The sequence below is a fragment of the Sparus aurata genome, chromosome 6 (genome assembly GCF_900880675.1).
Source record: "Sparus aurata chromosome 6, fSpaAur1.1, whole genome shotgun sequence".
NCBI classification, from domain to species: domain Eukaryota; kingdom Metazoa; phylum Chordata; class Actinopteri; order Spariformes; family Sparidae; genus Sparus; species Sparus aurata.
In genome coordinates this window covers 39,018,725-39,046,606 of record NC_044192.1, presented here as the reverse complement: position 1 = coordinate 39,046,606, position 27,882 = coordinate 39,018,725, and the positions used below count along the sequence as shown (strand labels likewise).

At 41.5% G+C, this 27,882-nt stretch overlaps 1 protein-coding gene across 1 annotated transcript in view; it reads right to left on the bottom strand.

Annotated features, from left to right (window-relative positions):
- Window positions 1–27,882, bottom strand: part of LOC115583392 (receptor-type tyrosine-protein phosphatase gamma-like) — a 225,393-nt gene that overhangs the window by 39,268 nt on the left and 158,243 nt on the right. The window contains exons 9-13 of the mRNA XM_030420177.1: window positions 26,883–26,991; window positions 23,822–23,871; window positions 21,299–22,031; window positions 12,736–12,889; window positions 1,445–1,536 (exon numbers count right to left, since the gene is read on the bottom strand). Coding sequence (XP_030276037.1) covers window positions 1,445–1,536; window positions 12,736–12,889; window positions 21,299–22,031; window positions 23,822–23,871; window positions 26,883–26,991 — 1,138 coding nt within the window. The remainder of the gene's footprint in view (window positions 1–1,444; window positions 1,537–12,735; window positions 12,890–21,298; window positions 22,032–23,821; window positions 23,872–26,882; window positions 26,992–27,882) is intronic.

Below are 27,882 nucleotides of genomic sequence, written 5' to 3'. Positions count from 1 at the left end.
AGAAACAAGTACAAAAAAAGAGAATCCACTAAGAAACAAAACATTAAAACAAGTTAAGAAATAGGAAAGAAGGCTAAAATAGAAAAGTTTTAAAAGAGACAAGACTTGAAAATAGAAGTCACAGTGCAGTTCAAAGCCTTAATACTGCTTCAATGTAAAGCAGTATCAAACAGAAAGGTCTCCAGTCTTGGCTTAAAAGAGGTGAGAGTTGGAGCAGGCCTGCAGTTTTCAGGGAGTTTGTTCCAGATGTGTGGTTCATAATAAGTGAAAGCTGCTTCTCCATGTTTGTCCATGTTTGACTCTAGGGACTGAAAGCAGACCTGTACCTGATGATGTCAGAGGTCTGGGTGGTTCATAATGTGTTATGCAGAATGCCACAACTCTGTTTTGCTGTGAAGCTCCAGAAAGGTTTTGTGGACTACCAAACTTCACCTGACTTTCATCAGCATGAAGGGAGGAGTTGATGCCTGGATTTTCATTTTTGTGTGAACTTAAACTTTAAGTAATTATAGTACAATAGATTAGATTCACTATAGATTTGCTTGCATGCAAAGGCCATCTTATATTTTGATCTTTCTCTCGTCCCAGACACTGCATAGACCAACACAGATACGTATGTGGCTTTGTTCACTTATGTGTCTAGTACTTGATTGGATTATTGCTGCTTATCAGAATGTTCAGTCACAGGGAGATGAGACCAGTAGGGTCTTCATGCTGGCATGTGACCTTGGACCGCTGTTATAAGAATAGCCCTGACCTTTGACCCCACATAGGGGATGACCACCTAGCTTACACCATGCAGAAATACTGTACCAGGATAGATGGTTGGAAATCTCCAATTCTCCAACTCCATGATGTGGTGGTCAGCTACAGGAGTACATTCAGTACTAGAATGATCCAATCAAGATGCACCAGAGTGCGCCACAGGAAATCCTTCCTTACTGTGGCCATCAAACTGTTCAACTGTCAGACACTGAGTCAATAGGAGGAGTCTGGACACTTTATCTCTAATGTGCAATAATTGAGACAAGCAATGCACAATAACCTATATTCCAACTGTATCATTATCTATCATTTTGTACGGAGATATTTTAGTAGAACGTACATTTCTGTTTTTTTTGTATGCTTTTGTTATTCTTGCTTAAATATTGTTTTTTTTTTGTTTTTGTTTGCATATTTCTGGACTTTGAATGGGAGCAGCTGTAACACAAGCAATTTCTCTCACGGATCAATAAAGTATTTCTGATTCTGATACTGAAATCAGGCAGCACAGCTCTGGGAATTTATCCGACTGCTGCAGCTGAGGACTGAGTGTCACAACGGTGGTCAAAGACACAAACAAAGACGTCTGAAATCTCATGTCTTGATCAGATATACCGGCACAACTGGCCGGCAGTTTTGCATGTGGATTAGAAATGTGAGAAGTGCTGTGGTTAGTTGTTACCTGGAATGGGAATGACAGGGATTGTCTCATTGGGTACGACTCTGGGTGAGCTGCTGTCTTCCACGTAGAAATGGGCTGTCTGGAAACAGCGCCTGACAAAAAGAGAGATAGAGAGATTACATTTTAACGGTCTCTTGTAGAGGGAGTTACAAACTCCTGACTAACTCATGCTTTGACTCTGTTGTGGTTCCTTACTGAGGTCAAAACACAGCAAGGAGGTCTTCATTCCCCTGAACCTGGAGGATAAAACCTTTGTGTCACTTTCATTTGTGGTACATCTGTATATGTCAGCTGCTGAGGTTCTTTTACCATTTTTTTTCATATATACTGTTTTCAGTTTTCTACTACAATTGTTTATGCTTACCCCACCTACTATGGAGGGTGTTCTCACAGCTGCCACAATTGCACGTGTCATAGGCAGCGTGCCATATTGACATTTCTACATTACATGTCATATCACGTTCACATTACATGCCTGGCTGCCATATCTGGAGGTGGAGTGGATGGTGGTGGAGTTAAGCGAGAAGGCTGCCAGGCCAGTTCCTGCAGTTCGAGATTGCAGTTGGACATTTGAAAGCATGAAGGCACTGGACATTTTTAAGGAGACTCCAGGACATTGTCCAGCCAAGTTTGTGGCAACGACAACAGTCTTTTTAGTTCAAAACGTGATTTTTCGGTGTGTTTTTTTTTTTGACAAACCAGACCATGAGCACAGCATTGTCACTACATAAAATAGAAAGTTGAAGATAGAGAACATTTAGTAGCAACATAACTGTGATTTGCAGAGACGTACATTGGCCACAATTATTACAGCGAGTTAGTTGAGGGTGTAGATACCAATGCTACACATTAAGTCACCAGGCACCTGTGCTTGGATATTCACAATATCCCCCAGCTTTCACATCCTTCATTCAGGCACCCTGCTCAACTCTCCACACTGCTACTGTAGCAATGATCTGATCCCTTGTCTTCAGTGGAATACACAATTAAGCTGGATGTGCTATTCCCGGAAACTGAACCTGTTAAACAAACCTAAACCTCTGCATTGAAACTAACCAACAGCTTTACACATATCTGGGTAGAAGTGACACACCTGTGTAGGCCATATCTTCCCAGTCAACTAGACCTCAGCTGGACTTAGCAAAGAGTTTCTCTGTGTACAGTTAATCCTTGAGAGAGTCTGTGAGCATGTATGTGTGTGGAGAGAGAAACACAGAATACACATTTCATCATGACAGTAAGCAACTGCTAGACCTCCTCCCTACAAAGTACACACAGATGGCAGAAATGGACTTTGAACGTCATACACATGGGCACACACACACACGCGCACACACACACACACACACACACACACACACACACACACACACACACACACACACTCACACACAAACGTCCTGTAACGTTGCTTTGTGGGTTGAAGTGTGGGACAATTATCTTAATTTGTTTTATTCCGCGCTGCTGGCATTTCCTTTCACACAGACGTCATCTCACCTCTGCTGCAGCTCTGATATTACCTCTGGAGGCAGATCAGAGCCGCAGCGAATCGGTCCCATGTCTTTGCATCTGTAACTTTCACAGTGGCCACTCCCGGTATAACATCTACCAATTTCCCTGCCTCTCAAAAAGCATTTTCCCCATTGAGCACCATTATAAAAGAGATGTCTGTGAAACTGTTTATAGGACACTTTGAACTGCACACAAGGTCAGTTATGATTCATTCTAGTATGAATTTTTGAACCATTATGGTATATATTCATAAGAACATTCCTATAGAAAAGCGTTTTAAAAAACTAAGATGTCGTGACAATGTTAAGTTAGCAGAAGGCACAGCCAGAGCTCCTGGACAGAGCCAGAGGGAGCGACACTACTGCACATATTCAGAGGGGCCACATACCTAGGAAGTAAACTGGGACGCTAGGGAACTTTTTTTTGGTGTATGTGTCAGCTGAGCAATTCTCAATTGACTGAGTAGATGCCAACTCTATGCATGTAACTTTGGGACTTTGGGTCGTGTCAATAATGACTGTTTTTCTATCAAGAACATAGACAGAAGTAGTGGGATAGTGTTATAGGGCTGCTGAAAATCTCAGGGAGGAGATGGGGCACGATGTTGAGAGAGTGTCTGACTTGGAAACAGGAGACTATTGTTGCCGTCCTGTCTCTAACCAACAGTCACTGTTAGTTTCATTTCACCATGATTATAATCCTCTCCTAACATTAAAAAAGTGTTTTTGTTTGAGAGTTTTTACCAAACGTTATCCAAAGAGGTGGAGGATCAGAAAATGCTCATATGCTCGTCTTCACACTGTTTTTAAGAATTTTGCGCTCATCGCTGTTTTAACTGTGGATGATGATAGTGGAGTTGTATGCAGTACAAGCAAGAATGAGAGTTCATATCAGGAGGAAATCAACAACCATGCAGAGTGGTGCACAGAGAACAATCTACTGCTGGACATCAGTGAAACCAAGCAGCTGATTGTTGATATAAGACAAAAGAAGGCAAAGACACACAGCCCTGTCTACATCAGTGGAGCTGAGGTGGAGCAGCTCAACAGTTCTAGGTTCTTTGGATTTACCATAACTGATAACTGATCTTGGTCATCACACATGCACAGAAAAGGCTCTACTTCTGACTGAAACTTAGGAAGAGAAAATACAATTTCTGTGCCAGGGTCTTTCTTCTCAACTTTCACAGAGGAGCAATAGAGAGCATCCTGACTGGGAACATCACAAACTGGCATGGTTCATCACAGCCCAGGACAGGAAGGCTCTATAGTGACAGAGGCCAAAGTCACTAAAAGACAACACCCACCCAGCCACAGTGTGTTCACCCTGCTGCCATCTGACAACACATACAGAAGTCTCTGCTGCTGTACCAGCAGACTACACAGCAGCTTCTGTTCTTATGTTGTACAACTCTTGAACTCGTCCTCAACACAAAAGCATGGAGTACAACTTGCATGAAGCTTGACTTTTTCAACAATCAAGTTGAGTAGTTCAGAAGGCACTAATTAATGTCCTGTGTTGTTGTTACGGTATGAGATCTTGTTGAGTATGCCATGTTGTTAATAAAGGCACCCGATCAGAAACATATCACGATTGATTTGTAAAAAGCTATCAAAAACCATTCATTGGATAAAGGCGAACAGTAAACACATTTCACATCACAATTATAGGACTGCAGAGCATCACTAAACTGCTGGCACTCACTATGACATACTTTCATTCTGCCAAAAACACCAAGAAGGAAGACCACAGACTCAAATGGTTTGTTGAGTAAAATATCACGCAGTATGCAGACCGAGAAGAAAATGTTACACAGTCTTTCCATATTAGTAGTGAAACATTAATGATTTTCACTGCTCACTAGAAATACGGACATGTTGTTGCCGCTCTTTTAGTTATCCCATGGCTTTTTGTGAATTTCCATGTACAGTAACATCAGCTAATGGAAGCATACCCTCATACACTCATGTGTATGATCCCAGGCAGGGAAATTATTTTCCCTGTCATTAAAGTAATTCTATCTATCTATCTATCTATCTATCTATCTATCTATGTGTACTGTTGTATGAGCATTAAAAAACACATCTACTGAGCTATACAACTGATTCTGATAGAATTTGTTAAAATGAAGGACTGCCATATGGCTGATGTTACAACCAACAGCTAAATGAAACTTAAAAACATAGTGACAGAGATAAGGGAGTTTGCCATGTCCTTATCTACTCCTACAACTTCCAGTGACAACAACAGTTACTCAACACCCACCGCATCTAAGTGGTGTGTGTGTGTGCGTGTGTGTGTGTGTGTGTGTGTGTGTGTGTGTATGTGTGTTTGTGTGTCCAGACCCTCCCTACCTGTATTTGATACAGAGCAGAGAGCAGAAAGCGTTCATCCTGGTGAACAAGCAGAGGAGAGAGAGCAGACGGCCTGCCACATGCTGCTGCTGACATGAACTGAGAGCGAGTGAACAGAGACCAAGGGACAGAAGGAGGGAGGACAGAAGGAGGGAGGATAGAGGGAGGGAGGACGGCTTTCCTAACAAGGCATGAAGGGGGTTGTTCCCTCTCTGTGACACCAGCACACACACACACGCATGCGCGTGCGCACACACACACACACACACACACACATGCGTGCGCGCACACACACACACACACACACGCACGCACACACACCTACACACACACGCACGCACACACACCTACACACACACACACACACACACACAACACACCTACACACACACACACACACACACACACACACACACACACACACACACACACAGAGGTCAATCCCAAGCCACTTCCTGGTGTGAGACAGCTGGTGTCATGGTGCATTCAAGTCACATGGGACAAAGTTAACAGAATCATGCTGTGGTTCAAAGAAATTATTTACAAACCAAGGAGGTCCCGCTGTGAATCATTTATGGCTACGCTGCACCGACATTACTGACATCACGAGTTAGTACTATTCATAATATTGATATTCCTTCAACTTTTATAGTCCAGTTATACAATATTACTTACCTTCATCTATATATATATATATATATATATAAATATTCATAGATTCACAACTCCACTGCTCATAGTTGTCACTGACAAAGAATTATCCACATTGCTACAGTGGAAAACGTTTTTTTTATATTTTTATACATCACATTCTCAGTATTTAATTCATGATGATTACTGGTGTTTTGATCTTTATCATAATATTTTTGCAATAAATGTTACAATGCTCCATGGTGATGCCCAAGGGCGTAGAATTGGGTAGGGACACTAGGGACACGTCCCTACCAATATTCAGCCTCTACTGTGTAGTCACTATCAATACAACTGCTGTCCGTAGTGTTTAGTCAATGATTGTGGCACACAAAGGGTTAAATGTCGGTTTCTGCTAGAACTCCCGCCTCTAACCTAAATATCGCTCCCTGATCGGCTGCCGGTTTCTCACTAGCTTACATGTGATTGGCTGTCCCCGCTGTCACTCCTTCTGCTTGTAAAAGCTACATGCAACCTGCTAGTTGGACTGGACGAGAGGCAGTGCATGTTATCTGCAACTGCGAGTGTAAGTTGTCAACATGTTCGGCATTTGTTCTTCCTGGGTCACGTCAGCTAGATGGATTTTAATATCAGTGGTGTCATTTACATTTGTGTTTGTGTCTGTTTGCGTGCGTGTACGTGTCTGCGCGTGTGTGTGCTGTATAGGATTTGAAGGATGTCAAGGAAAAGAAAACTGGATGTAAGAGACTTCTTTAGGAGTCAAAGTGTAAGTTACCTCAAGGGTTTATAGGTAGAGGCTCAAAATACAGATATCTAATAAAAGAGAATATTTAATGCCAAAAAGATACACTTTTTTAAAGTTATTTTTAATTCTTATTTTCATGTATTTGTGTAGAAGTGAGCAACGGTTTAAAAACACAAATGAAGAAACTTTGTGGTGGAAATACAATAAAACCTCACATTCTAGATGATCTTGTGATTTTATAATAAATATGATTTTATAAAATATAATTAATTAATATTAGTTAATATTAATATTTAGTAAAAGCCTTTTTGCTCAGGCAGTAACTGTACCATCAAGCTCTATGATCATTGTATCCCTAATGTATCTGTTCATATGTCATGCATCAACATATTTTTCTAAGGTGACAGATAGCAGAGAGGCTGGAGGAGATGGAGGAGGAGAGGCCAGAGAAGGTAGAGGAAGAGAGGCAGGAGGAGGTAGAGAAGGAGAGGCTGGAGCAGAAGAAGGAAGAGAGGCTGGAGGAGATGGAGGAGGAGAGGCCAGAGAAGGTAGAGGAAGAGAGGCAGGAGGAGGTAGAGAAGGAGAGGCTGGAGCAGAAGAAGGAAGAAAGGCTGGAGGAGATGGAGGAGGAGAGGCCAGAGAAGGTAGAGGAAGAGAGGCAGGAGGAGGTAGAGAAGGAGAGGCTGGAGCAGAAGAAGGAAGAAAGGCTGGAGGAGATGGAGGAGGAGAGGCCAGAGAAGGTAGAGGAAGAGAGGCAGGAGGAGGTAGAGAAGGAGAGGCTGGAGCAGAAGAAGGAAGAGAGGCTGGAGGAGATGGAGGAGGAGAGGCCAGAGAAGGTAGAGGAAGAGAGGCAGGAGGAGGTAGAGAAGGAGAGGCTGGAGCAGAAGAAGGAAGAGAGGCTGGAGGAGATGGAGGAGGAGAGGCCAGAGAAGGTAGAGGAAGAGAGGCAGGAGGAGGTAGAGAAGGAGAGGCTGGAGCAGAAGAAGGAAGAGAGGCTGGAGGAGATGGAGGAGGAGAAGCCAGTGAAGGTAGAGGAAGAGAGGCAGGAGGAGGTAGAGAAGGAGAGGCTGGAGCAGATGAAGGAAGAGAGGCTGGAGGAGATGGAGGAGGAGAGGCCAGTGAAGGTAGAGGAAGAGAGGCAGGAGGAGGTAGAGAAGGAGAGGCTGGAGCAGAAGAAGGAAGAGAGGCTGGAGGAGATGTAGGAGGAGAGGCCAGAGAAGGTAGAGGAAGAGAGGCGGGAGGAGGTAGAGAAGGAGAGGCTGGAGCAGATGAAGGAAGAGAGGCTGGAGAAGATGTAGGATGAGAGGCCAGAGAAGGTAGAGGAAGAGAGGCGGGAGGAGGTAGAGAAGGAGAGGCTGGAGCAGATGAAGGAAGAGAGGCTGGAGAAGATGTAGGATGAGAGGCCAGAGAAGGTAGAGGAAGAGAGGCAGGAGGAGGTAGAGAAGGAGAGGCTGGAGCAGAAGAAGGAAGAGAGGCCAGAGAAGGTAGAGGAAGAGAGGCAGGAGGAGGTAGAGAAGGAGAGGCTGGAGCAGAAGAAGGAAGAGAGGCTGGAGGAGATGTAGGAGGAGAGGCCAGAGAAGGTAGAGGAAGAGAGGCAGGAGGAGGTAGAGAAGGAGAGGCTGGAGCAGAAGAAGGAAGAGAGGCTGGAGGAGATGGAGGAGGAGAGGCCAGAGAAGGTAGAGGAAGAGAGGCAGGAGGAGGTAGAGAAGGAGAGGCTGGAGCAGAAGAAGGAAGAGAGGCTGGAGGAGATGTAGGAGGAGAGGCCAGAGAAGGTAGAGGAAGAGAGGCAGGAGGAGGTAGAGAAGGAGAGGCTGGAGCAGAAGAAGGAAGAGAGGCTGGAGGAGATAGAGGAGGAGAAGCTGAAAGAGAGGCTGGAAATTCACAGGTGAGGTTAAAATGTATGATGGATATGTTAGTCATGAGATTCAGCACTGTGACAAATGTTAGTGTGATGATGATCTGAATAGCAATGCTTCACCCATGTGGCTTTAAAACTCTTCGAAGTTGTCTCCTTGTCTTTCATTGGTTGCTTTAACCTATAACATCTGCATGACGTGAAATTATGATTGCTAATGTAAAAAAACGTCAGCTTTCAGGAGTGCTGCCTTGGAGCACTATTGTGTCCCCACCAATCTCAAAATCAAACCTACTCCCTTGGTAATGCCCCACATTGAGACATAATTTCACTGTCCTTTATTTCATTTTCATTTATGACTGTACTACATCCTGTGTGTATGATGTGTAATGTTGTACATCTTTAGCTGCGAGAAACGACATTTCATTCTTTCACACTTAGGAGTCATGATCTTCATGTATTTAGTTTTGCAAACCCAAAGCAAACGTTAACTTTTATGTTTCAACTGTAAAGAGAAAGATTTACCAAATACTAGGTCTCATCAAAGAGTAAGTCAAATTCTACTTGACTAAACATTCAGCCACCATTTCAATACTCTACATCACAGATAAAACACCCTGTGATAGTTACTTTTCACAGTGTCGTGTGAATGATGTTGCAATTAAAGTAGTAAGAAGTAATTAATACCCAAAGGGTTTTACAGTGTAACAATGTGGATACTATTGAATTGCATCAGTAAAATACCTTGTTCCTACATCTGTAGATTATGGAAGCAAATTTGTACCATAATTCAAATTAAAATGCATTTACAGAAATGCTTTTTTCATTTTAAGAATGTAGCTGCATTTTTTGACTCATAAATAAAATTAGTAATAAATCATCCAAATTGCATTTTCATTTTCTTCTTCAAGACTGCTCATTTTGTAACTTAATTCAAATGATAAAGAAAAGGACATTTAAGATGTAATATTCAAAAGATGGCCCAGCAAATAGGTACCAAAATTCAATTTGAAATGTCAAATTTGAAAATTAAAATGCATTAGCCGAAATGCTTTCTCATTTCAAAGTCAGAGCTGCATTTTTGACTCATAAATAAAATTTGTAATAAATCATCCAAATTGCATTTTCATTTTCTTCTTCAAAACTGCTCATTTTGTTACACAAAGACAAAGAAAACTGCTTTTTGGTTTTGAAGCCCTCCCCCGCAAAAAAAGGTCCAAAATTCAATTTGAATTCGCAATCCCAAGCGGCGCAGGAGAGTGACGTCAGCGGCCTCTCTTCTTCAGTGTTGCCAACATGGCGACTGTCTCGCTAGACTTAGCAACTTTTCAGTCCCTCTAAGCGGCATTATTTCGAAAAAGCGACTAGTGACAAATTTAGCGACTTATTCAGATCATCGGGGGAAAGGCGAGAAATAGATTATATTGTAATTCACATGCTGCTCAGAGTCATCGCAGTCCACGGCTCATCTGCAGCAGCGCCGGGGTCAGTCCTGTCCCCTCCCACGCGGCTGCGCAGGCGACAGGCCGGTGTGTGGGGGCTGGCTGGGGCAGGCAGGAGCGTGGATCTGGATCTGATCTCATAATCGCTTGGCGCTATTTTCTCTTGATTTGAGCACTGTGCGCTGCTGCCAGCCTTATACACTTATCACTAGCTAGCTCTCACGTTAGCTCTCTCGGTGTGGTCGTTGGTCCGAGCACGTAAAACACTGCCAAACAGGTCTGACTTTTTCTTTGACAACAGTTTTGTGATGCAAATGAATCACTCTTTTGAACACATTTGTTTTGAGAAGAAAAGGCTTTATTTTCATGACCCCAGACAACTTGCCGGACTACTTTCTTCAGCACCAAAACCGGGCAAGAACTCAGCGCACAGGACACTGTCGGGGGTAAGTCAGTGTTGATGCACGACACTGCTGACGGGGATGCCATACAGAGTCATATCAAAAATCCCTTTAAACTTAAAAGTGAAAATTAACCTACAAAAATGTAAAGTTGCTGTCATGGTTTGGACTTTATTGTGGCTTGTTTTTGTGTTTTTTGTGATGCTGTGTGTTTCAGAGGTGCTGGGGGAGGCTGGGCATGGTTTCCTGTTGACCTGTTTGCCACCTCACACACCTGCAGCACATTTAGAATGATGAGCTTCTCTTCTTATACCTTGGTCTCCTCTCTGCTTGCTGCAAGAGTATCATCACCAGCTCTAGTTGGTACATCTCTCTAATGTTCCCATTGATTTCAAGTGTCTATAGTGTTTCTAGATGTTTTTTTCTTTTTTTTTTTGCCTTCACTTTGCCTGTTTTTGCACTTCTCCTGGACCAGCTCCTGACCCTTTCCTTAAGAGGTTGTGTAGCAACAATTCCATGCTTCCTCTGCCTTTGATTCTCCAATCATGATTTACTTCACCTATTTGCTGCAGGTGGTTGAATATCAGAAATTTAAACAAAGGTAATTTAAGTGTTTGAACATAAAAATGATACTGTAGCCAGTCTCATTTGTACTGTACAGATCTCGAGAAGGGTTTACCATAATTAAGAGTACGTCCCATGCTTTGGTGCCTGTCAGACATCACATGTCATGTTGCTTCACCTCAATCTGGCTGTGACTGGATCTAAGTTTGAGGCTCTGGTGAGCTAACAAAGGAAAATGGTTCAACTTTGTATGACAAACGTTTGTTTAATCTTCTGTCACAAAATGTTTGATTATTCTCATTTCATGGCCAGAAAAAAAAAAACAATCCTCAAAAGCTTTTGAGGATTGTTTATTTTTTACAAGCTTTCACAGAAAACTAGTCCATGAGATACTCAAATGATATCTGATGATGGCATTGTATCTATGTCTCTGCCTTAATTGGAAATGATTTCTGAAAAGATTCATGCAATTTGAATACAAAGCTTATTAAAGCTGTAGTCTGCAACTAATTTTTGTTATATTTGCTAAAATTGTCATTATGATCTGACAGTAGAATAAGATACAGGTAAGCTGTGTAAAAATCCACTCTGTGGCTCCACCCAGTGGCTGTAATTTGATTTGCAAGAATCTACCACTCCCGGATCAACACAACCAATCAGAGCCAAGTGGAGTGTCTGAGAAGTGTCAATCCCTCCTGTGCATACGCTGCTGGCAGCCCCCCTCCCTCACGCAGCGCCTACTGGGCAGTGCCCCTCCCCCCCACAGGTGCAGTGTCTGCTCTCATCTGGTCAGAAACGTTCAAGCTCAAACTGTAAACAATGGCGGAGAACAGACAACAACAACAGAGCCGAAAAATGCCCCACCATTGCCCATGTCAAAGAGAGGAACTAAGAAGAGTGATGAAGAAAAACAGTGTAAAAACAAAGAATTGGACCGAGCTAGAAAGAAAACTAGGATAAATATCGGAGCGTCATTTCAGAGGTGGAGGGAGCTGCAGGATTTGTAAGGACTCAAGAGCGATGCAGAGTTAGCTGCTTTTCTGCTGGACAAGTAAGGATCCCTGCTTAATATATATTTCATTCTATGTTTTAACCACAAGGCTATGGTGGCGGTGGTTACAGTAATACTTGCAATAGCGCATATCCCAGAATGATGTTGCAGCCGAGCTACGTAGCTTGTTGGTAAATCTAGCTTGTTAGCTTGTATGCTAACTCCAGTGTTTAGCTCTGTCTTCATAGCTACTGGTTTGCAAAAGTGTCTTTCATGTGACCTGGCAGTTATAATGTCAGCTTGTGTTCAGGATGCTCTGAAGTTGTTGAATTGGTTTAGAGAAATAATGACACTCATGCTTCAGAAAGGCAGCATGGCAAAAATGTTGCAAGGGTATTGATTAGCTGGTTACCCCGTCTAACGCGATGTGAGGAATATTGTTTGTTAATCGGCATATCTACAGTGATCTGCATAAGGCACTTTGCCTCTCTATATGTTTGGATCCATGAGACGTTTGCAGCACTTGTAAATAGCCAAACATGCACCTAATCCACATGTTTTATCTTCCTCATGATATTTAATGTACCAAGTTTGGTAATAAAGTATTCAATTAAATTTAAAAAACTCGATTTTTCCCCAGCGGGGCAATTGAAGAAATGTATTTGTTCCCTTCCCATCTCTAACCATAACAAATGCAGCATCAGATATGCAGACTTCAGTCAAGGTTTAGGCAACCAACAACTCAAAGCAGTAAGTGATGGTCTAGTTGTACCCACCTCCAGTAGATGAGCACAGCCAGCAGGAGAATGAGGCACAGGAAAGTCAGGGCTGAAACCACCGCCAAAGGTACTAGCCACTCCACTCGGCCCAGCCCCATGCCAGACCCAGGCGTCACCTGGTGGGTCAGGTTGGTCCCAGCGCTGGGACGTTCTAGAAGAAAAAAAAGAGAGAAAAGAATGAATGCAAGACACACACCATCATGTGGGCAGAGGCCACAGGGAAAGAGGCAGAATGGGCATATAATTGAGATGAAGCTGGAAGAAGTGGATGCTATCTTATATAGCGGTATAACAGCAAAATTGAAAAGGAATGTCAATTCTTACTATATGGGAAAATCAGGATTAGATTTGAGAGAAAGTTTTTAAGATAAAACAAAAAGGAGCAGAGGGAAGAAAGCCAGCAGGAACAGTAGAGTCTGTGTTAGTAATACTAACCTTTGTCATGGATAATACATAATCAATGTTCAGTCTATTATATATTTGCCTTCACATTACGAGACAAATCCATTAAAGCCTTTTTGCAGAAGCAATTATGTTGAAGGTAAAATAAATTAAAGTCAGAAAGGCTGACATAATCCCTTCGTATTATTATTGTACACCACTGGTGAATGTTGGAAGTAAACATAAATGGACCTCTGAGTATACTCGCACTATAGTACCTTTAATATTAGGGAAGTCTTTAAAATATGTTTATCACAAATATTAAGAACAAATTCTTCACACACCAAGAACTGTTCGCCAAAGAACTGGTTCACAAACTGTGTTGATATGTCAATAAGATTAGGAGATTTCTGGCAAATGTGTAGCCTAGTCTTTAAAACATACAAAATACTGCTTTTATGGTAAACTAATACTGGGTCTGGGTGAATACTTGATTCTGAATGGCTGCATTGTGTCAATTAATTCCTGTTGTACAAACACCTACGCACCGATGTGGCATTGGTATCAGCTGGCTGCTGACATCTTACTGTAAGAAATAAATTAGAGGGTGGCAAAACCATGGTGACCATGGTATAACTGGGATAATGCCCACATAGAACATAAATTCCTAATAATGGACACCTACTATCCTATTCTCAATGTCATCACAAGAACAAAGCACATATTATGGTCCATCCTCTTTAAAGGGTCTCACATTTTAGGAAATTATTTTTGACAGCTTAACAGATGCTGGAGGGATGGAGCTGTCAGTTATGTTATTCTCTGTGGTATGTGTGAGTATTGGGGAGTGAGGAGAGGTAGAGTGAGTTGAGGTGAGTGGTGAAACTAAGTACTCAAGGCCCCAACCTTGGGAAGGCCCTCAAATATTTGAATTTAAACTTTGTTACTGTCACTTGTCTGATGTCTCTCTCATGGGTGTAGCTAGTTAGCTATCCTGGTTATAAACAGGTCCACGCTGAGGGCCTTGGTGTTGCTATTATAGCCACAGATATATTACTTAAACCAGAGGTCATAGTGGTGTTGTAGTGTATTGTGTATTGAGTGGTATTTTTAATGTTTTGCCCAGCCCATTTACAATTGTGAATGCAGTCCATTACCAACACAAGTCTGATTTACCGGATGTAGACTGACATAGAGCCTGTCATTGTTCGCGTATTTCCCCCTTCCATCGCTATAGATAGATAGATAGAATTACTTCAATGATCCCAGACAGGGAAATTATTTTGTTACATCAGTAGTGGGTGTACTATGTAGTACTATGTGCAACATCAACGAAAACGTTGTCAACCTACTCATTAAAACTGGCAAGTAACTTAACAGTAACCTGTTTGTTAACAGCATGAATGTAAACAAGCTAGCAGCTGTCACCTTTTCTGGGGATACTGCCATTTCAGTGCAATGGCTCTCCTCCTTAGGTGAGTCTCGCTATGCGAGATTAAACCATCAATAACCAAAGCTGCTTGTGAATGTGAGTACCACCAACTGCCACGAGAGTTAGCAATGCTCATTCATCGTTTTAGAGAACCTGGCTGTAAATGGCAAAGGCTAATGTTTCACACTGCTTTTCTTGACAATATTCAACCTGCTCTGCCTCTGATTAATCAACAAGTCATGAACACAGAGACTCAACCCAAGGCATCACTAGATTGCCAGTGGACAGTGATCATGCCAACAATAACAATAACTCCTTTAAACATGGAAAATGGATCATGGCAGATATGATTCAGTGTTTATCATTATGGAAATAGATGAGGTTGTATGGTAATGTGTGAGTTGACACTGTACATTTCAAACTATTCATCTTTATTTAAAGCTTTGTCAAATCTTAATTATAATGGAAGTCAATTAGAAACCACTCCAAACCCACAAATTTTCATACTCTTCCCAGTCCTTTATACATTCACATCGTAACTCCATTCAAACTTAGAAATGTTCAGAAGGGTTCAGACTGCGGTTTCAGAGATAATTTTCAGCCATTTTCAAAAGCTTACATTGATCTGTATGGAGCAGAATGTCAACAGCCAGAGTGGAGGACTCAACTGACAGAGTGCAGAGGAGCCAAAAACCTCATCTTCAACTTGTTCTCATCCTCACGAGGTTCTCTTCACCTACATAACTTAACTGTATGCATTAAGTCCCATTAAACTGAGAGGAAAACTATCTGGAGGCAGCTTTGTTACCATCACCATGGAAACTGATAACAATAAGACAAAGACAGATTTGCAAATGAGTGCAGTATGTGTGCATAAGTGTGCACACATGAGCATGCACATACACGCAAACACGCACACAAACACACACACACAATATTTAGTGTCATTAATTTTACCACTTTTCCAAAATTTTAAGATTATTAAACTATTATCGTTCGGTTCAATTTTTTAAAGCCAGAATCTCCATTCAAATAACTGTTGCCAATCTTTGATACAACATAAGATTTATTCAACTTTTCAGTCCCATTCAGATCAGTGTGTGTGTGTGTGTGTGTGTGTGTGTGTGTGTGTGGCGTAGCTGTTCAACAAAACTAAAAATATTCCAAATGTTTCATTTATTTATGACATTAAATTAATGTTTTTACAGCCAACATTCAAAACCAACCAATCAAACAAAGTTCCTCAGAACTTGCCTTCCCTAGTTTTACTTTACTTACTGCTAAAAAGTAACATTGAAGAAATGAACATGATGGAGTAAATTTGGGAGGAATGTGAACTTACTTCAAAATTCAAAATGAACTATGAACATGAACTCATTCATCTTAATTTATGTGAAGAGAACTTGAACAACACTGTCAGTAAGCACAACACAGACCTCATTAAATCACAAGCCATGGAATCAGGCAGTTTACCACTGGAAATCTGACAGGAGTATGGCCCTGAAAAGTCTAAATTCTTCTAGTTTGGAGAAAAGCTTTGCTTTCTCCATGAAGAAGCCTTGACTGTTTGGCTGACATTAGTTGGAACGTGACTACTTTTATTTCCTGTTTATGTTCATGTTGAAGTTCAGTACATAGTGTACACTTTATGAGAATCTGTATATAGTGTGGAATTGGGACACAGCTTATTTGCTAAGCTAGGCTAAACACACCCTGGACCTATGACAGGACACACAGTGATGAACAGACCAGTATCCCATGCTGGGTAAGACAACAAACAAGCTCGTGTCCTGAAAAACTGAGGATGCTACAGCGAACACAAAGCATTAAATAAATCAAACTGAACACAGATGAGTACAGACTGCCAGGCCAGATCCCAGCTGACATCGTCCCTGCCCTGAGCTCTGCACCCTCTGCACACTTTTGGAGGGAGTGAAGCCAGTTAACTGCATCAAAACACACACACACACACACACACACACACACACACACACACACACACACACACACACACACATACAGACAGACACACACACAGACAGACAAACACACAGCTGAGGACAATTTGAGTCATTTGTCCCTTAATCAGCACCACCACCGTTACCACAACCTACCCAGTTCAGCTGATGCAGCCGTGGTGTTGCTGGAGCTGACGCCGGCCCCCATGGCCTTCAATCTGCAGCTTTTCCTGGAGCTGAATGCTACATTACGCTGGGCCCCTGCACTGCACCACAGCTGGCTCACATCACCGCTAACTAACCCTGTTTCTCCTTCCTTACATCCGCATACACACACAGACGTGCATTGTGTACACAGAGAAACCCAGAGATGCTGCCTGCCTCTGTCCCCTTCTCTTTTCCTTCTGCTTTTCTCTTACGATTACGATGGTCTGCCAAAAATAAATAAATAAATAAATAAACCCTTGCTGGCAGCACGCAAACATAACACACACACACACACACACAAACCCGTGCACACAGCCAGTCAGTAATGTGCAGTGAGATGCATACTGTACAGGCACTAACACACCGAAAACACAGCGTACACACACATGTAACTATAAATGGAGCGGAGGCTTTTTTTTCTCCCCTGCAGCTGAGTCTAGCCTGCAAGCCTCATCTCCTCTCACCATGTCTGAAAGTAGGCCAACGCTCAGATCGGAGGAAGACGAGAGAGAGAGACAGTGAGAGGATGAAGGGGCGATGGAGGAGTGAAGGAGAAAGAAGAGGGCAGTCAGTTCTACAGGCTGCTGAATCAGGGTTCCCACTGTGTGGCCCCAATATAACTGCGTGTCTTCTGCCCCGACTTTCTATTATCACTCCCCTTCTACAATGTTACTAAAGTGGACTGAAGCTAATAAACAGGCTCACAGTTTAACTGTGGTGGGAAAAATATTAAAATAAAAGTTAAGACATTCGTAATTGACCTTGCCTAAATGCAAAATAATTCAGACAGCAAATTCAGCATGTCGAGAATCTTTTGAAATGAGTTTCAATACTCAACTATTTGTAGGTGTTTGAAGCTTGTATGCTGAAGATTGATGTACTGGAAGCATGCACCTCCACAACAGATGCTCTGAGCAGAATTTATACAGTTTTCACTTTCAGAAAGTTGGCAACAACTTTCGAGTTTTTTCCCTTGAGTCCTTTCAACTCAGAATAAAATGTATCAGTTGTCCTTGACAAAGAGGCTGAGAAAGGCATGTCCAGGGAATATCAGAAGTTTGCTCTCATTCATAATAATGTCTGGTCTTGCGTTTAGACTATTTCAAAGCATATGAAATTAAATTGATGTCCCGTTGTTGTTAGCTTGGTTGATGCCGTGTCATGCTGAAAGTTTTGGCTGCGTGAAGGAGGGAGAGCAGTAAAGCTAAAAGCATTATGTCTGCCTTTATCTGCTGCTGGGACTCTGTTAACTCTACACTTCATTCTACATCTCTGCAATTCATCCTCTCTAAAGCACTGCAGTTCATCACCTCTTACTACATTAAGGTCTCGGATGAATAGGCCTTTATGCAAGAGCAGAGTTCCACTTCCTAACCTCCGTAATACAAAGTCTTTGATCCAACTCTGTTTTCTTCATGCTTCTAAATGTCTTCACCATAATTCTTAAGCAGATGACTTTAAGCTGTGACCTTTTTTTTGATAAATGCTGTCAGTCATGGTCATTTCTCTCTCTGAGTTAGCTATTGCGTATTCTTTTAAATTTGCAAAGCCAGTAAATGCACAGTAAGACCCCTCACACTGGTTACCAAACCCACCAACACCTGTTATCATCTGGCTTTAGTCTTCAATGTGAATGTGTATATTTGGCATTCACTTGTAGGTCAGTTGACACAGTCACACTTCTCCATTCGTGTCTGTCATGCAGACCTTGTTGATTTGATGCTGAGTTTGGAAGAGAGACTGAGAGTAAAAGATTTTTAAAAAGTAACCATCAGAGCGGCGTCTGCGCCTGTCAGCTGCCTGATCGATACTGCGCATATGCAACTATCAACAGAGATGAGAAAAGAAGTGAGCTGTCTCCCTCTTTAGCAACTTCCATTTTTAGCTCTGAAAGACATAATGTATCTTATTTCGAATATTACTGTTAAATACTTTTTATAACAAGTTTAATTTATTTTGGATGTATTCTGATGAGGCATATGATCAGAATCAGAATCAGAATCAGAATTTGTTTATTTGATCCGCAAACAGTAACATTTCTGTGTCTGCTGCCTTCTACCGCTCCGATGCTAATTTTGGTTTTAAAGTGAGATGTGCAACATTTTTACAGATCTCTGAATCAAAACCAAACAAAATGTTCAAATCGTGTGGGATCATGGCAGTTGTTGTCTTCATTGTTTAACCACCACCATTGCTGATGAAAATCTGTATGTGACTCAGACAGAGATGTTTAAAGGGCGAGGTAATGTATTGCATTTTTTTCACATTTTGTTTCGTAACTTTGAACAATGCTTAAGATTAATATAGTGAAGGATAATCTGAGCAAACAAGTCTGCACAAATAAATAGTCATGGTCATTTTTAATCTTACAGATTATATCTTAGTAGTTTGCAAAACTACGTATTGGAATAGTACCTGGAGAAGTGTTGGTTCTTTAGCTTGAGTTTCGCTTAAATACTGTTATACTGTATACTTACATTACTACTTTTTGAATGAATTAATGAATGTACATACTTACATACATTCATTATTATATTTTGAATACGTTTTACTGAAATAAACTTCAAGATCAAATTTGGACTCACTGAGGCTATCAGTTGCTAAGTGGCTTATTCATTTGCTTGAACCAGCTGATGCATTAGAATCATTCCACTTGCCTTCATTGATCTCACACTTCCAGAGAATGACTGAATTAACTTGTGCCACTCTCATCCTCCTGTTACTTTCCACTGAAGTTAGATAACAACTAGAGTGAAAACCCTGATGTGTCGATTACCGAGTGCAGTTAGAAATGCTCAATTCCGTTCTTTTCCCTGTCAGCTCTTGATGGTAACTGTTATAAACTGGTAGGTAAGACACATATGAACTTTGATTGCATTTGGAGTGGAGTAATAATCATACATTTTCATCCTTGAGCTGCAGAACTCTACTGCCCTCGGTAATCGACTCGTCAGGGCTTCCCCACAAAGCTGCTGCAGGAGAGTGGTGAGTTGTGTTCTCCTTTCAATAGAAATGCAGCAAAGCTAGCAGATGTTTGATGCCTCGAACTATGTGCTGGAACCCTATTTGTACTGTTTCTGAAGTTAGGTGCTGTTCTGAGCTTTATTTGTGACTATGAGTGGCGGTCTTTTCTGATGTTGCTAAAACTACATACTATGACTATGATGCTCGAAAGCATTTATTTCCGGGTAAACAGGTCTATTATTGTTTTCTCTTCTGTTAGAACTGTATTTGTGACGTGAATGTAATGCTTTAAATAAAAATGATAGACGGGCTGCCTTGTTTGGGGGAAGTGGGAATGGGGTCAATAGATTTTTAACAGGCTGAGCCGTGTTTAAAAAGCCTGTGTAGACCCGCTAATTTTACCATAAGTGGTATTACAAAGGCTCTTGCTCTCAGTGTGTCAATGCACCTAGTGGGGGTTTATTTTTGACAATTAAGAAACTCCTTTAGGTTTCCTGGGAACTTCATCTTTCCCCTGGATCGATGGAAAGTTGACAAGTCAACCTGTAAAGATCCAAAGGTCTGATGCTAATATTTTATGTAAATGTATATTTATTTCAAACTGAACACTAAATGCTATTGCTACAGCATGTTGTCATTTCATGTTTCTCATTTTATCTGGTGTTAAATAAAAATCTACACTCATCTCGTACAGTAGGCTATACAGTACGTGCATGAAGTAAATTTTATTTGCAGTTGTTTTAGTTGTATAGAGAAAAATGCCAGTTTAAGGGTTATTGCCTAATTTCATTGTCCTATTTTGCTCTTATAATTGTATTTTGATATGTGTGAGATCGTTGTTAAAATGCAATTAATGCTTTGCTTTACAATAATTTTTCTACCTGGAGATAACAGCGTGCTCTCACAGAGCCAGGTGTGTGTGCTGGGCTGGACGGTAGCCAGCAGCTCTGGTGGTCACACTCATGAGCTTTATTAAGCTACATTATAATTGCTTATTCATTATTAATGAGGATCATTTTTGCTGTTGCTTACTATTTACAGTCTACACCATTTACAACACCAAGGTCTAGTTTGTAGGCTAACAAAAATAGGTTTGTCCAGTGGCAGCTTGGCAGGGAGCTGATGCATGATTACACATTATGTCCAATAAATTTGCAATTTACCATGACCGTGATGACTGAAAACCTTCATCAACACCTAACTTTAGAGAGTCCTGAGTAACAAACTAATATCTAACCAGGACTTTGATTTTGACACACAGTAAACTGCTAATTTAGTTGCTTCAACAAACACTAGTGAGTCAATGAGTGTCTGTTTTCAAGAGGGAGGAGAGAGAAGCCCGGGGCCCTGATGTGTTCACTGTAGTCTGGACTGCTCACATGTGCCACCTGATGGTTGTTGGTGCGCACTGCAGCAAATGCAAAACCAGCTGGATAAGAAAAAAAGTTCCCCTGCCTGTTTCTGCCGTGTTGCATCAGCAAACGAGTTAAAACACTCGTTTACTTCTTTTATTCAGTACAAGTTATTCTGTAGTTCTGAAATTCCAAATCTCTTGTTCTACATAGTGCCAAAGCTAACTGAATGTTTACATGAGGCTTTAGTATATGAGTTGACTCACCAGTATGAATGGAAAAAGGCCAGTGCTTTTTGTCTGCCCCTATTCTGAATGTTGCTGCAGGGTCCTTTGGGGCAGGGACTGCTGCTGTTTCATTGGTTGGCTCTGTGGTGTACTCCAGTTGGTTTTCTATATCAGGCGGCATGTTACTTGGGTCTGGTTCAGTCTGTTTTTTCTCCTTTGCAGTAGCGTCCGGTGTCTCACTAGGCGGCTCGTTTACCGGTGTACTGTCGGCTTTCGTCCATGTACCGCCCACACCTCCTGATCCCTTCCTTCTCTTTTTTTCACTTTTCTCTTCTTCTTCTTCGTCTTCATCTTTATCCTCTCCTTCCCTCTCTCCGTCCTCTCCTTGACCCTTGCTATTTTCACCATCCTCACCCCCAGCTTCACTGTTATCTTTGGCTGTGGTTGTTGTGACAACAGAGGCAGAGGTGGGGGCATCTTTGTTGGCCTCAGTGGTTTCGGTGGTCTTTTGTGTGGAGGTGGGATTATGGGTTGGTACTCTGCTGGGCCAAACAGAACTAGGGAAGGAGGAGATGACACCGCCGCTGAAGCCCAGACCGGCCAGCAAAGTGCTGGTCACCACAGACGCTACCGTTGCTTGACTACCGCTGGAGGAGGGGCCGATGCCAGTTGCCATGGAGACGAAGGAGAACGGGATGCCCGAGGAGGTCCAAGTAGATGAGCCAGAGGAGATGGGAGCCATGTCAGCTGAGGAGGCCGGAGACACTGTTGGCTGGATAAACAATTTACAGATTAAAATTTGAAATAGTTTGTTCTTCTTACTGCTCCACTTTTACATTATTGACTATGCTGTCTAACTTTAAGGTATCTTTAAAGGTTCAATCTTTTAAGTTTGGAAAGGTCAGGCCATCGGAGGGGCTAAAATAATTCTGAGGGCTCACCAGAAGACCAGAGGTATGAGAAAGGAAAAGATACATTTCAAATTCAGTGATATATCAGTGGTGTACCTCTGGATTGGTTCATCTCATATGAATAAATCCTTCTCTGTAATACTTGCATCCTCCTCTTGTGCTCCTCCTCTTTTGTGTTGTAATTGTCTTTTTTTAGGTCCCTCGTAGTCAATGTATACATGCTACCCATGCAGAAGCAAAGATAAAAGCTAGAGGTTTTTTTGCACAGTGTTACGGAAGAGGATTAGGGCCACATGTGATTTTTTTTCTTAGTTCTGACTTTAAAGTCAGAATTCTGAGAAAAAAGTCAGAATTCTGAGATTGAAGTCAGAATTCACAAAAAATTTACATGTGCAGACTTCTGACTTTATTCTCAGAATTCTGACTTTTTTCTCAGAATTCTGACTTTAAAGTCAGAACTAAAAAAAAAACTCACATGTGGCCCCAATCCTCTTCCGTACAGTGTGAACGGTGAATAAGATTAGCATTAATCTTGTGAAATGCTGTACAATCTTGCCTTTTCAGTGGGATGTAAAACTACAACCTGAGAACGTTAAAATGCTCAAAATCCATGTGAAAATAGACAGGTTTAAATGTATCTCTTGAGCTCTCTTCTCTCCATTCTTCACGCAACTACACTCATCACCTGTCTCGTGTTCAAGCCCAACACCATGAATGCCTCTGAAGGGAAAAGTGTCTGAAAGTGTCACCTTTCAGAGCACCTATAAACACCTGCTGTAAAATGTGGCTGTGATCAGAACAGACAAGTTCCTTTAAAGCATAATGAAGCTTTAGGGGTTCACATGGAATCCCATGATTTCATTTCTTATAATCATGGTTTGGGTTTTTAGTTAATTGACTCCTGTCTTTATTTTGTTGGTTTCGCCCTGTTGACGTTTCAGTCTTTGTGTTTTTTCCCATTTTTATTTTAAGCCCCATTAGTTTCACCTGTCCCTCATCAGTACTCGCTCCCCAGTTATGTTAAGTCTCAGTTTTTTGCCCTTGCTCTCTGCTGGCTCATCTGCGTTTCTACGTCAGTTTACCAATCCTGTGTTCATTTAATACAGCCTGTTTTTTGTTCTACCTGCTTGCATGGAGATTGCATATGGGTATTCTAATCATACCAAAACCCCTTCATAATGTACAGATTAATTTGTAATGTACATGGACATAAAACAACAAATGTGATTGATGATTTGATCCATAGCAGGCAGTGGTCCAAAATATCGTCTATGTTCATCAGCCTGCTCTATTATTAGTGTTTATGCAGTAAAATATCTGAATTTATATTTTTGTAGACATCTGCCGAAATAAAGGCATGAAGTTAAGCAAAGTAAAGGACCCATCATTTATTTCTCAGTTGGGTGAGCTGGGATGTTGGCATAATTTCAGTTTTCTTAAGTAGGATCAAAACAAAGGCATTTTTTTTCCTTCTGTTTTATTGAAAAGCCACAGTCCTACTATCCTATTACATGTGAGCTGCTACTTTTTAGTCCTGACTTTTGTTTTTATTTTTGAGACATTTCTGTCCACACAGGGAAGCAAGATAGAAAACAGACACTGCTCTCTGCTGGATAAAAAGTGAAAAGACTACTGATTCTGCTTTCCTTACCATTCCAGTTTTCACAATCCTTGTCCCCTCAAAGATCCTGGTGGTGTTTGCTAAGACACAGGGAGACAGAGGGGTTATTCACAGTTAAACATAGATGGCAGCAGTTCACTTGAAGGGGTGTCCATAAGACATCTCTGAGTGCATTGTTAGCATGTTCATCACAACATGATGTAAATATGTAAACAATGTAAATACAATGTGCTAAATGCCTAATGTGGCATATGAACTGAATGTAGTTTGAAATGAATGCATCACACTGCATTTCAGCTGTTTGCTCTTTCAATGTTTCTTTTCTTTCTTGTGTTATTTTTGCTTTAGCCTGCAGCTGTTGAAATGAGTTCACACATAATCTGAATGAGAGATTTGATATGATCAAAGGAATTCTAACTGTCAGTGTCAGATAATACTGTTTGCACAAATGTAGGACGGTGTGCACAGCATGTTTAAAGAGGGCTGTGTATATGAAAGAGATACCTACTGATGCTCATATTACAGTTTTTTTGGACTGCATAAACACTAAAATCAAAAGTCGTACACAATTATAAAAACCTTACACTCAAGGAGCAAAACTCCGGACCAGATTAGCACAACTATAAGCACAATGTCAGCTTCACACTTTTTGCAAATGACTGCACACAGTAAATTGCAAAACACTAAACACACTTGTATACATTAGACACAGATGCATATCATGATGTCACTTCCTTGCAAATTCCAAAGCACTGACTTTCAAATGACCACACTCATTATCTAATTGGTTAAACACAACACTCAGGTGCACCAACACATGATTGCTTAATTGTAGACACACCAATCAGGTTCAAGCACTACAAAAAGGCAGCAGGTGAGTTCACCTGTTTTCTACCACAATGGAACGAGTAAGACGAGGAAGAGTAAGAATGAGAGGAGGAATTCAAAGAGAAGGAGAAGGAGGTGAAGGCAGAGGCCATGCCAGAGGTCAAGGCCGAGGTGGAGGAAGAGGAAGAGGACGAGGAAGAGGACGAGGACGAGGCAGAGGCAGAGGCAGAGGCAGAGGCAGAGGAAGACCGGAAGCAGGAATACATGCCCTAAGAAGGAGAGGACCAAATTTATCAAATGAAATTCGGGCAACATTAGTTGACCATGTGGTGAACCACGGACTGACGCTGAGGGAGGCTGGACTGAGAGTTCAGCCAAATCTTAGCAGATATACAGTGGCATCTGTGATCAGGACATTTCGACAAGAAAACAGGTAAAAACAAATCTTTCTACAAAAGTAATCAACTGCTTAGTATGTACCATATCAGCACTGTTCATACTGGTTCCTGTGAGATCCTATGTATTTCTTTCCACATAGGATTCAGGGGCGAGAGCGACAAGGAGGGAGGGGGCCTATTTTCACACAAGAACAAGAAAGAGCAATCCTAAACATGGTTCTGGCCAATAATGCAATAACTCTCAGAGAAATTCAAGTCAACATCATTGGCGACGATGGCATTTTCAATAATGTTCATCAGGTCTCTCTCTCAACACTGGCACGCATCCTGAAAAAAAATCAACTTCAAATGAAACAACTGTATCGAGTGCCTTTTGAGCAGAATTCGGAGAGGGTCAAACAACTGCGGCATGCATATGTGGAGGTATGTATTGTTCACTTTAGCACTGTGATGTTACACACTGCAAGCTAAATTTACTGTGTATTAGATCCATGCTAAACTACACAATCTTGTCTTTCACTGTATTACAGAGTTTTACAGATGGATGCTGAAGAAATCCCACACAAGTTTATCTACATCGATGAGGCAGGGTTTGACCTCACAAAATCAAGAAGGAGAGGCAGAAACATCATTGGCCACAGGGCTATAATCAACGTCCCAGGACAGCGTGGGGGTAACATCACCCTCTGCGCTGCCATTACACAGAATGGGGTCCTCCTCCGTCATGCCAATATGGGCCCTTATAACACAGCTCACATTCTGACATTTCTGGACCAACTGCACAACATCCTCACAGTGAACCAAATACAACAGATGCAATACATTGTCATCTGGGACAATGTATCATTCCACCGCTCTGCACAGGTCCACAACTGGTTTCAGCACAATCCTCAATTTTCTGTGCTATACCTTCCACCATGCTCTCCATTTCTCAATCCAATCGAGGAGTTCTTCTCAACGTGGCGGTGGAAGGTGTATGATCTGCAGCCCCAGGCGCAAGTGCCCCTCATTGAGGCCATGGAGGAGGACTGTGACCAAAATGACGCCATAGCCATTCAAGGATGGATTCGACATGCACGGCGGTTCTTCCCTCGTTGTCGTGCGAATGATGATATCGCCTGTGATGTCGACGAAATTCTCTGGCCTGATCCAGCTCGGCGAAGAGATTATCCCTAATATTTTCCCTGCTGGATTTTCTTTTCTTTTTTTGTCAGTTCCCCCCCCACCATATTTTTTTATAGTATCTTTTTTTTTTTTGATTGGGTGTGTATTTTTTTGGGGGGTGTTATGCACAGTACTGTTGTAGCATGGACATCTTTTGTTGAAATTTTGACTGATTTAGATAAATAACTTATATTTTCATCACTCAGCATTGGTCTTGCGTTGTATTTGGTGAATTTTTAGTATTGCATATTTGCACTTTCTCTGTGTACTTCACTTACATTACTCAAATAACTGAGGAGTAGAATTGCTAAAAGTGTTTTAGGTTAAGCGCAGCAGTGTGTAACTGGTTCAGACAGAATTAAGTCATATGAAATGTGTATGTTTTCATATGGTAACATAATATCATTTTTATAAAGTAGTGTATAGTTTTTACAAGAGTGTTTCATTTTGCAAAGGATGTGAGGTGTTCTGCTAATTGTGTGTAGTGTTTTGAAAAACCGGGCCCTCTATTCGAAATCGTGCTTAAGCAATTAAAAAAAACCTTAACAGCTATGATGACATGAGAGATGATGTCATAGAAAATGCACTGGAGGTCTCAAAACTGTGTGTGTGTGTGTGTGTGTGTGTGTGTGTGTGTGTGTGCGTGTGTGTGTGTGTGTGTTGTGTGTGTGTGTTTGTGTGTTTGTGTGTTTCTGTGTTACCTCTGAAAAGCATACTCTGGCTGAAGTCACTGCGCATGTCATTCATGCAGACGGCCTGGACTCGAAACAGGTACAGCACATCAGGGGAGACAGGAGAGATGATGGCCTCCTAGACAACACAAACAACAGTAAGGTCCTTTCTACTTAGTAGAAATTTAAAAAACTACACAACCCAATAGACATATAAGTGACATTGTCTCATTTAACACTCATCAAAATAAAAAGAAAGAGATCTGTAGACCAGTAGGGAGTACCTCTATATCTCACTAAGCTGCCTCTTCTTGTGCAGCTCTCTATATGGACAGCCATGTTGTGATTTTCACCTTTTTTCATACCTATTTTGTGCCGAGGTGATGGCCATGTTGGTGTTGTTATTTACAGAGTAGATTCACAGAAAACCAGATTGTAAAATGGTATTTCAAATTCCACTATCTTTGCAGGTTTACACAAAACCTATTGAATGGATTTCCACAAAACTTGAATGGAGGAAGGGTCTCAGCCCAGAATTGATCCCATTTACTTTTGGTTTATGGATCCAAAAACTTTGTATGACTTTCTTTAACAATTAGATTAACACAATCTAAAATCTCTAAAACTATCTAAAGCAATGAAAGGCCCAACAAATAATTTGAACATTTTGAGTCCTGCAGCCTGGATATTTTACCAGCAGGGTTCTTCAAAAAAGTTTCAGACTGCATGATTCCAGACCTGCTACAGATTGTTAACACATCTCTTCTCTCAGGTGTCTTCCCCCAAGCCATTAAGACAGCAGTCATTAAACCACTCCTGAAGAAGAGAACTCTAGACACATTAGTAATGAATAACTATAGGCCCATTTCAATCCTCCCAATTTTAAGTAAAATAATTGAAAAAGCTGTCTTTCAACAGCTGAACAATTACTTAATAACAAATGGCTGTTTTGATGCTTTCCAATCAGGATTTCGACCACATCACAGCACTGAGACGGCCCTCGTTAAGGTCTTCAACGACATTCATTCAA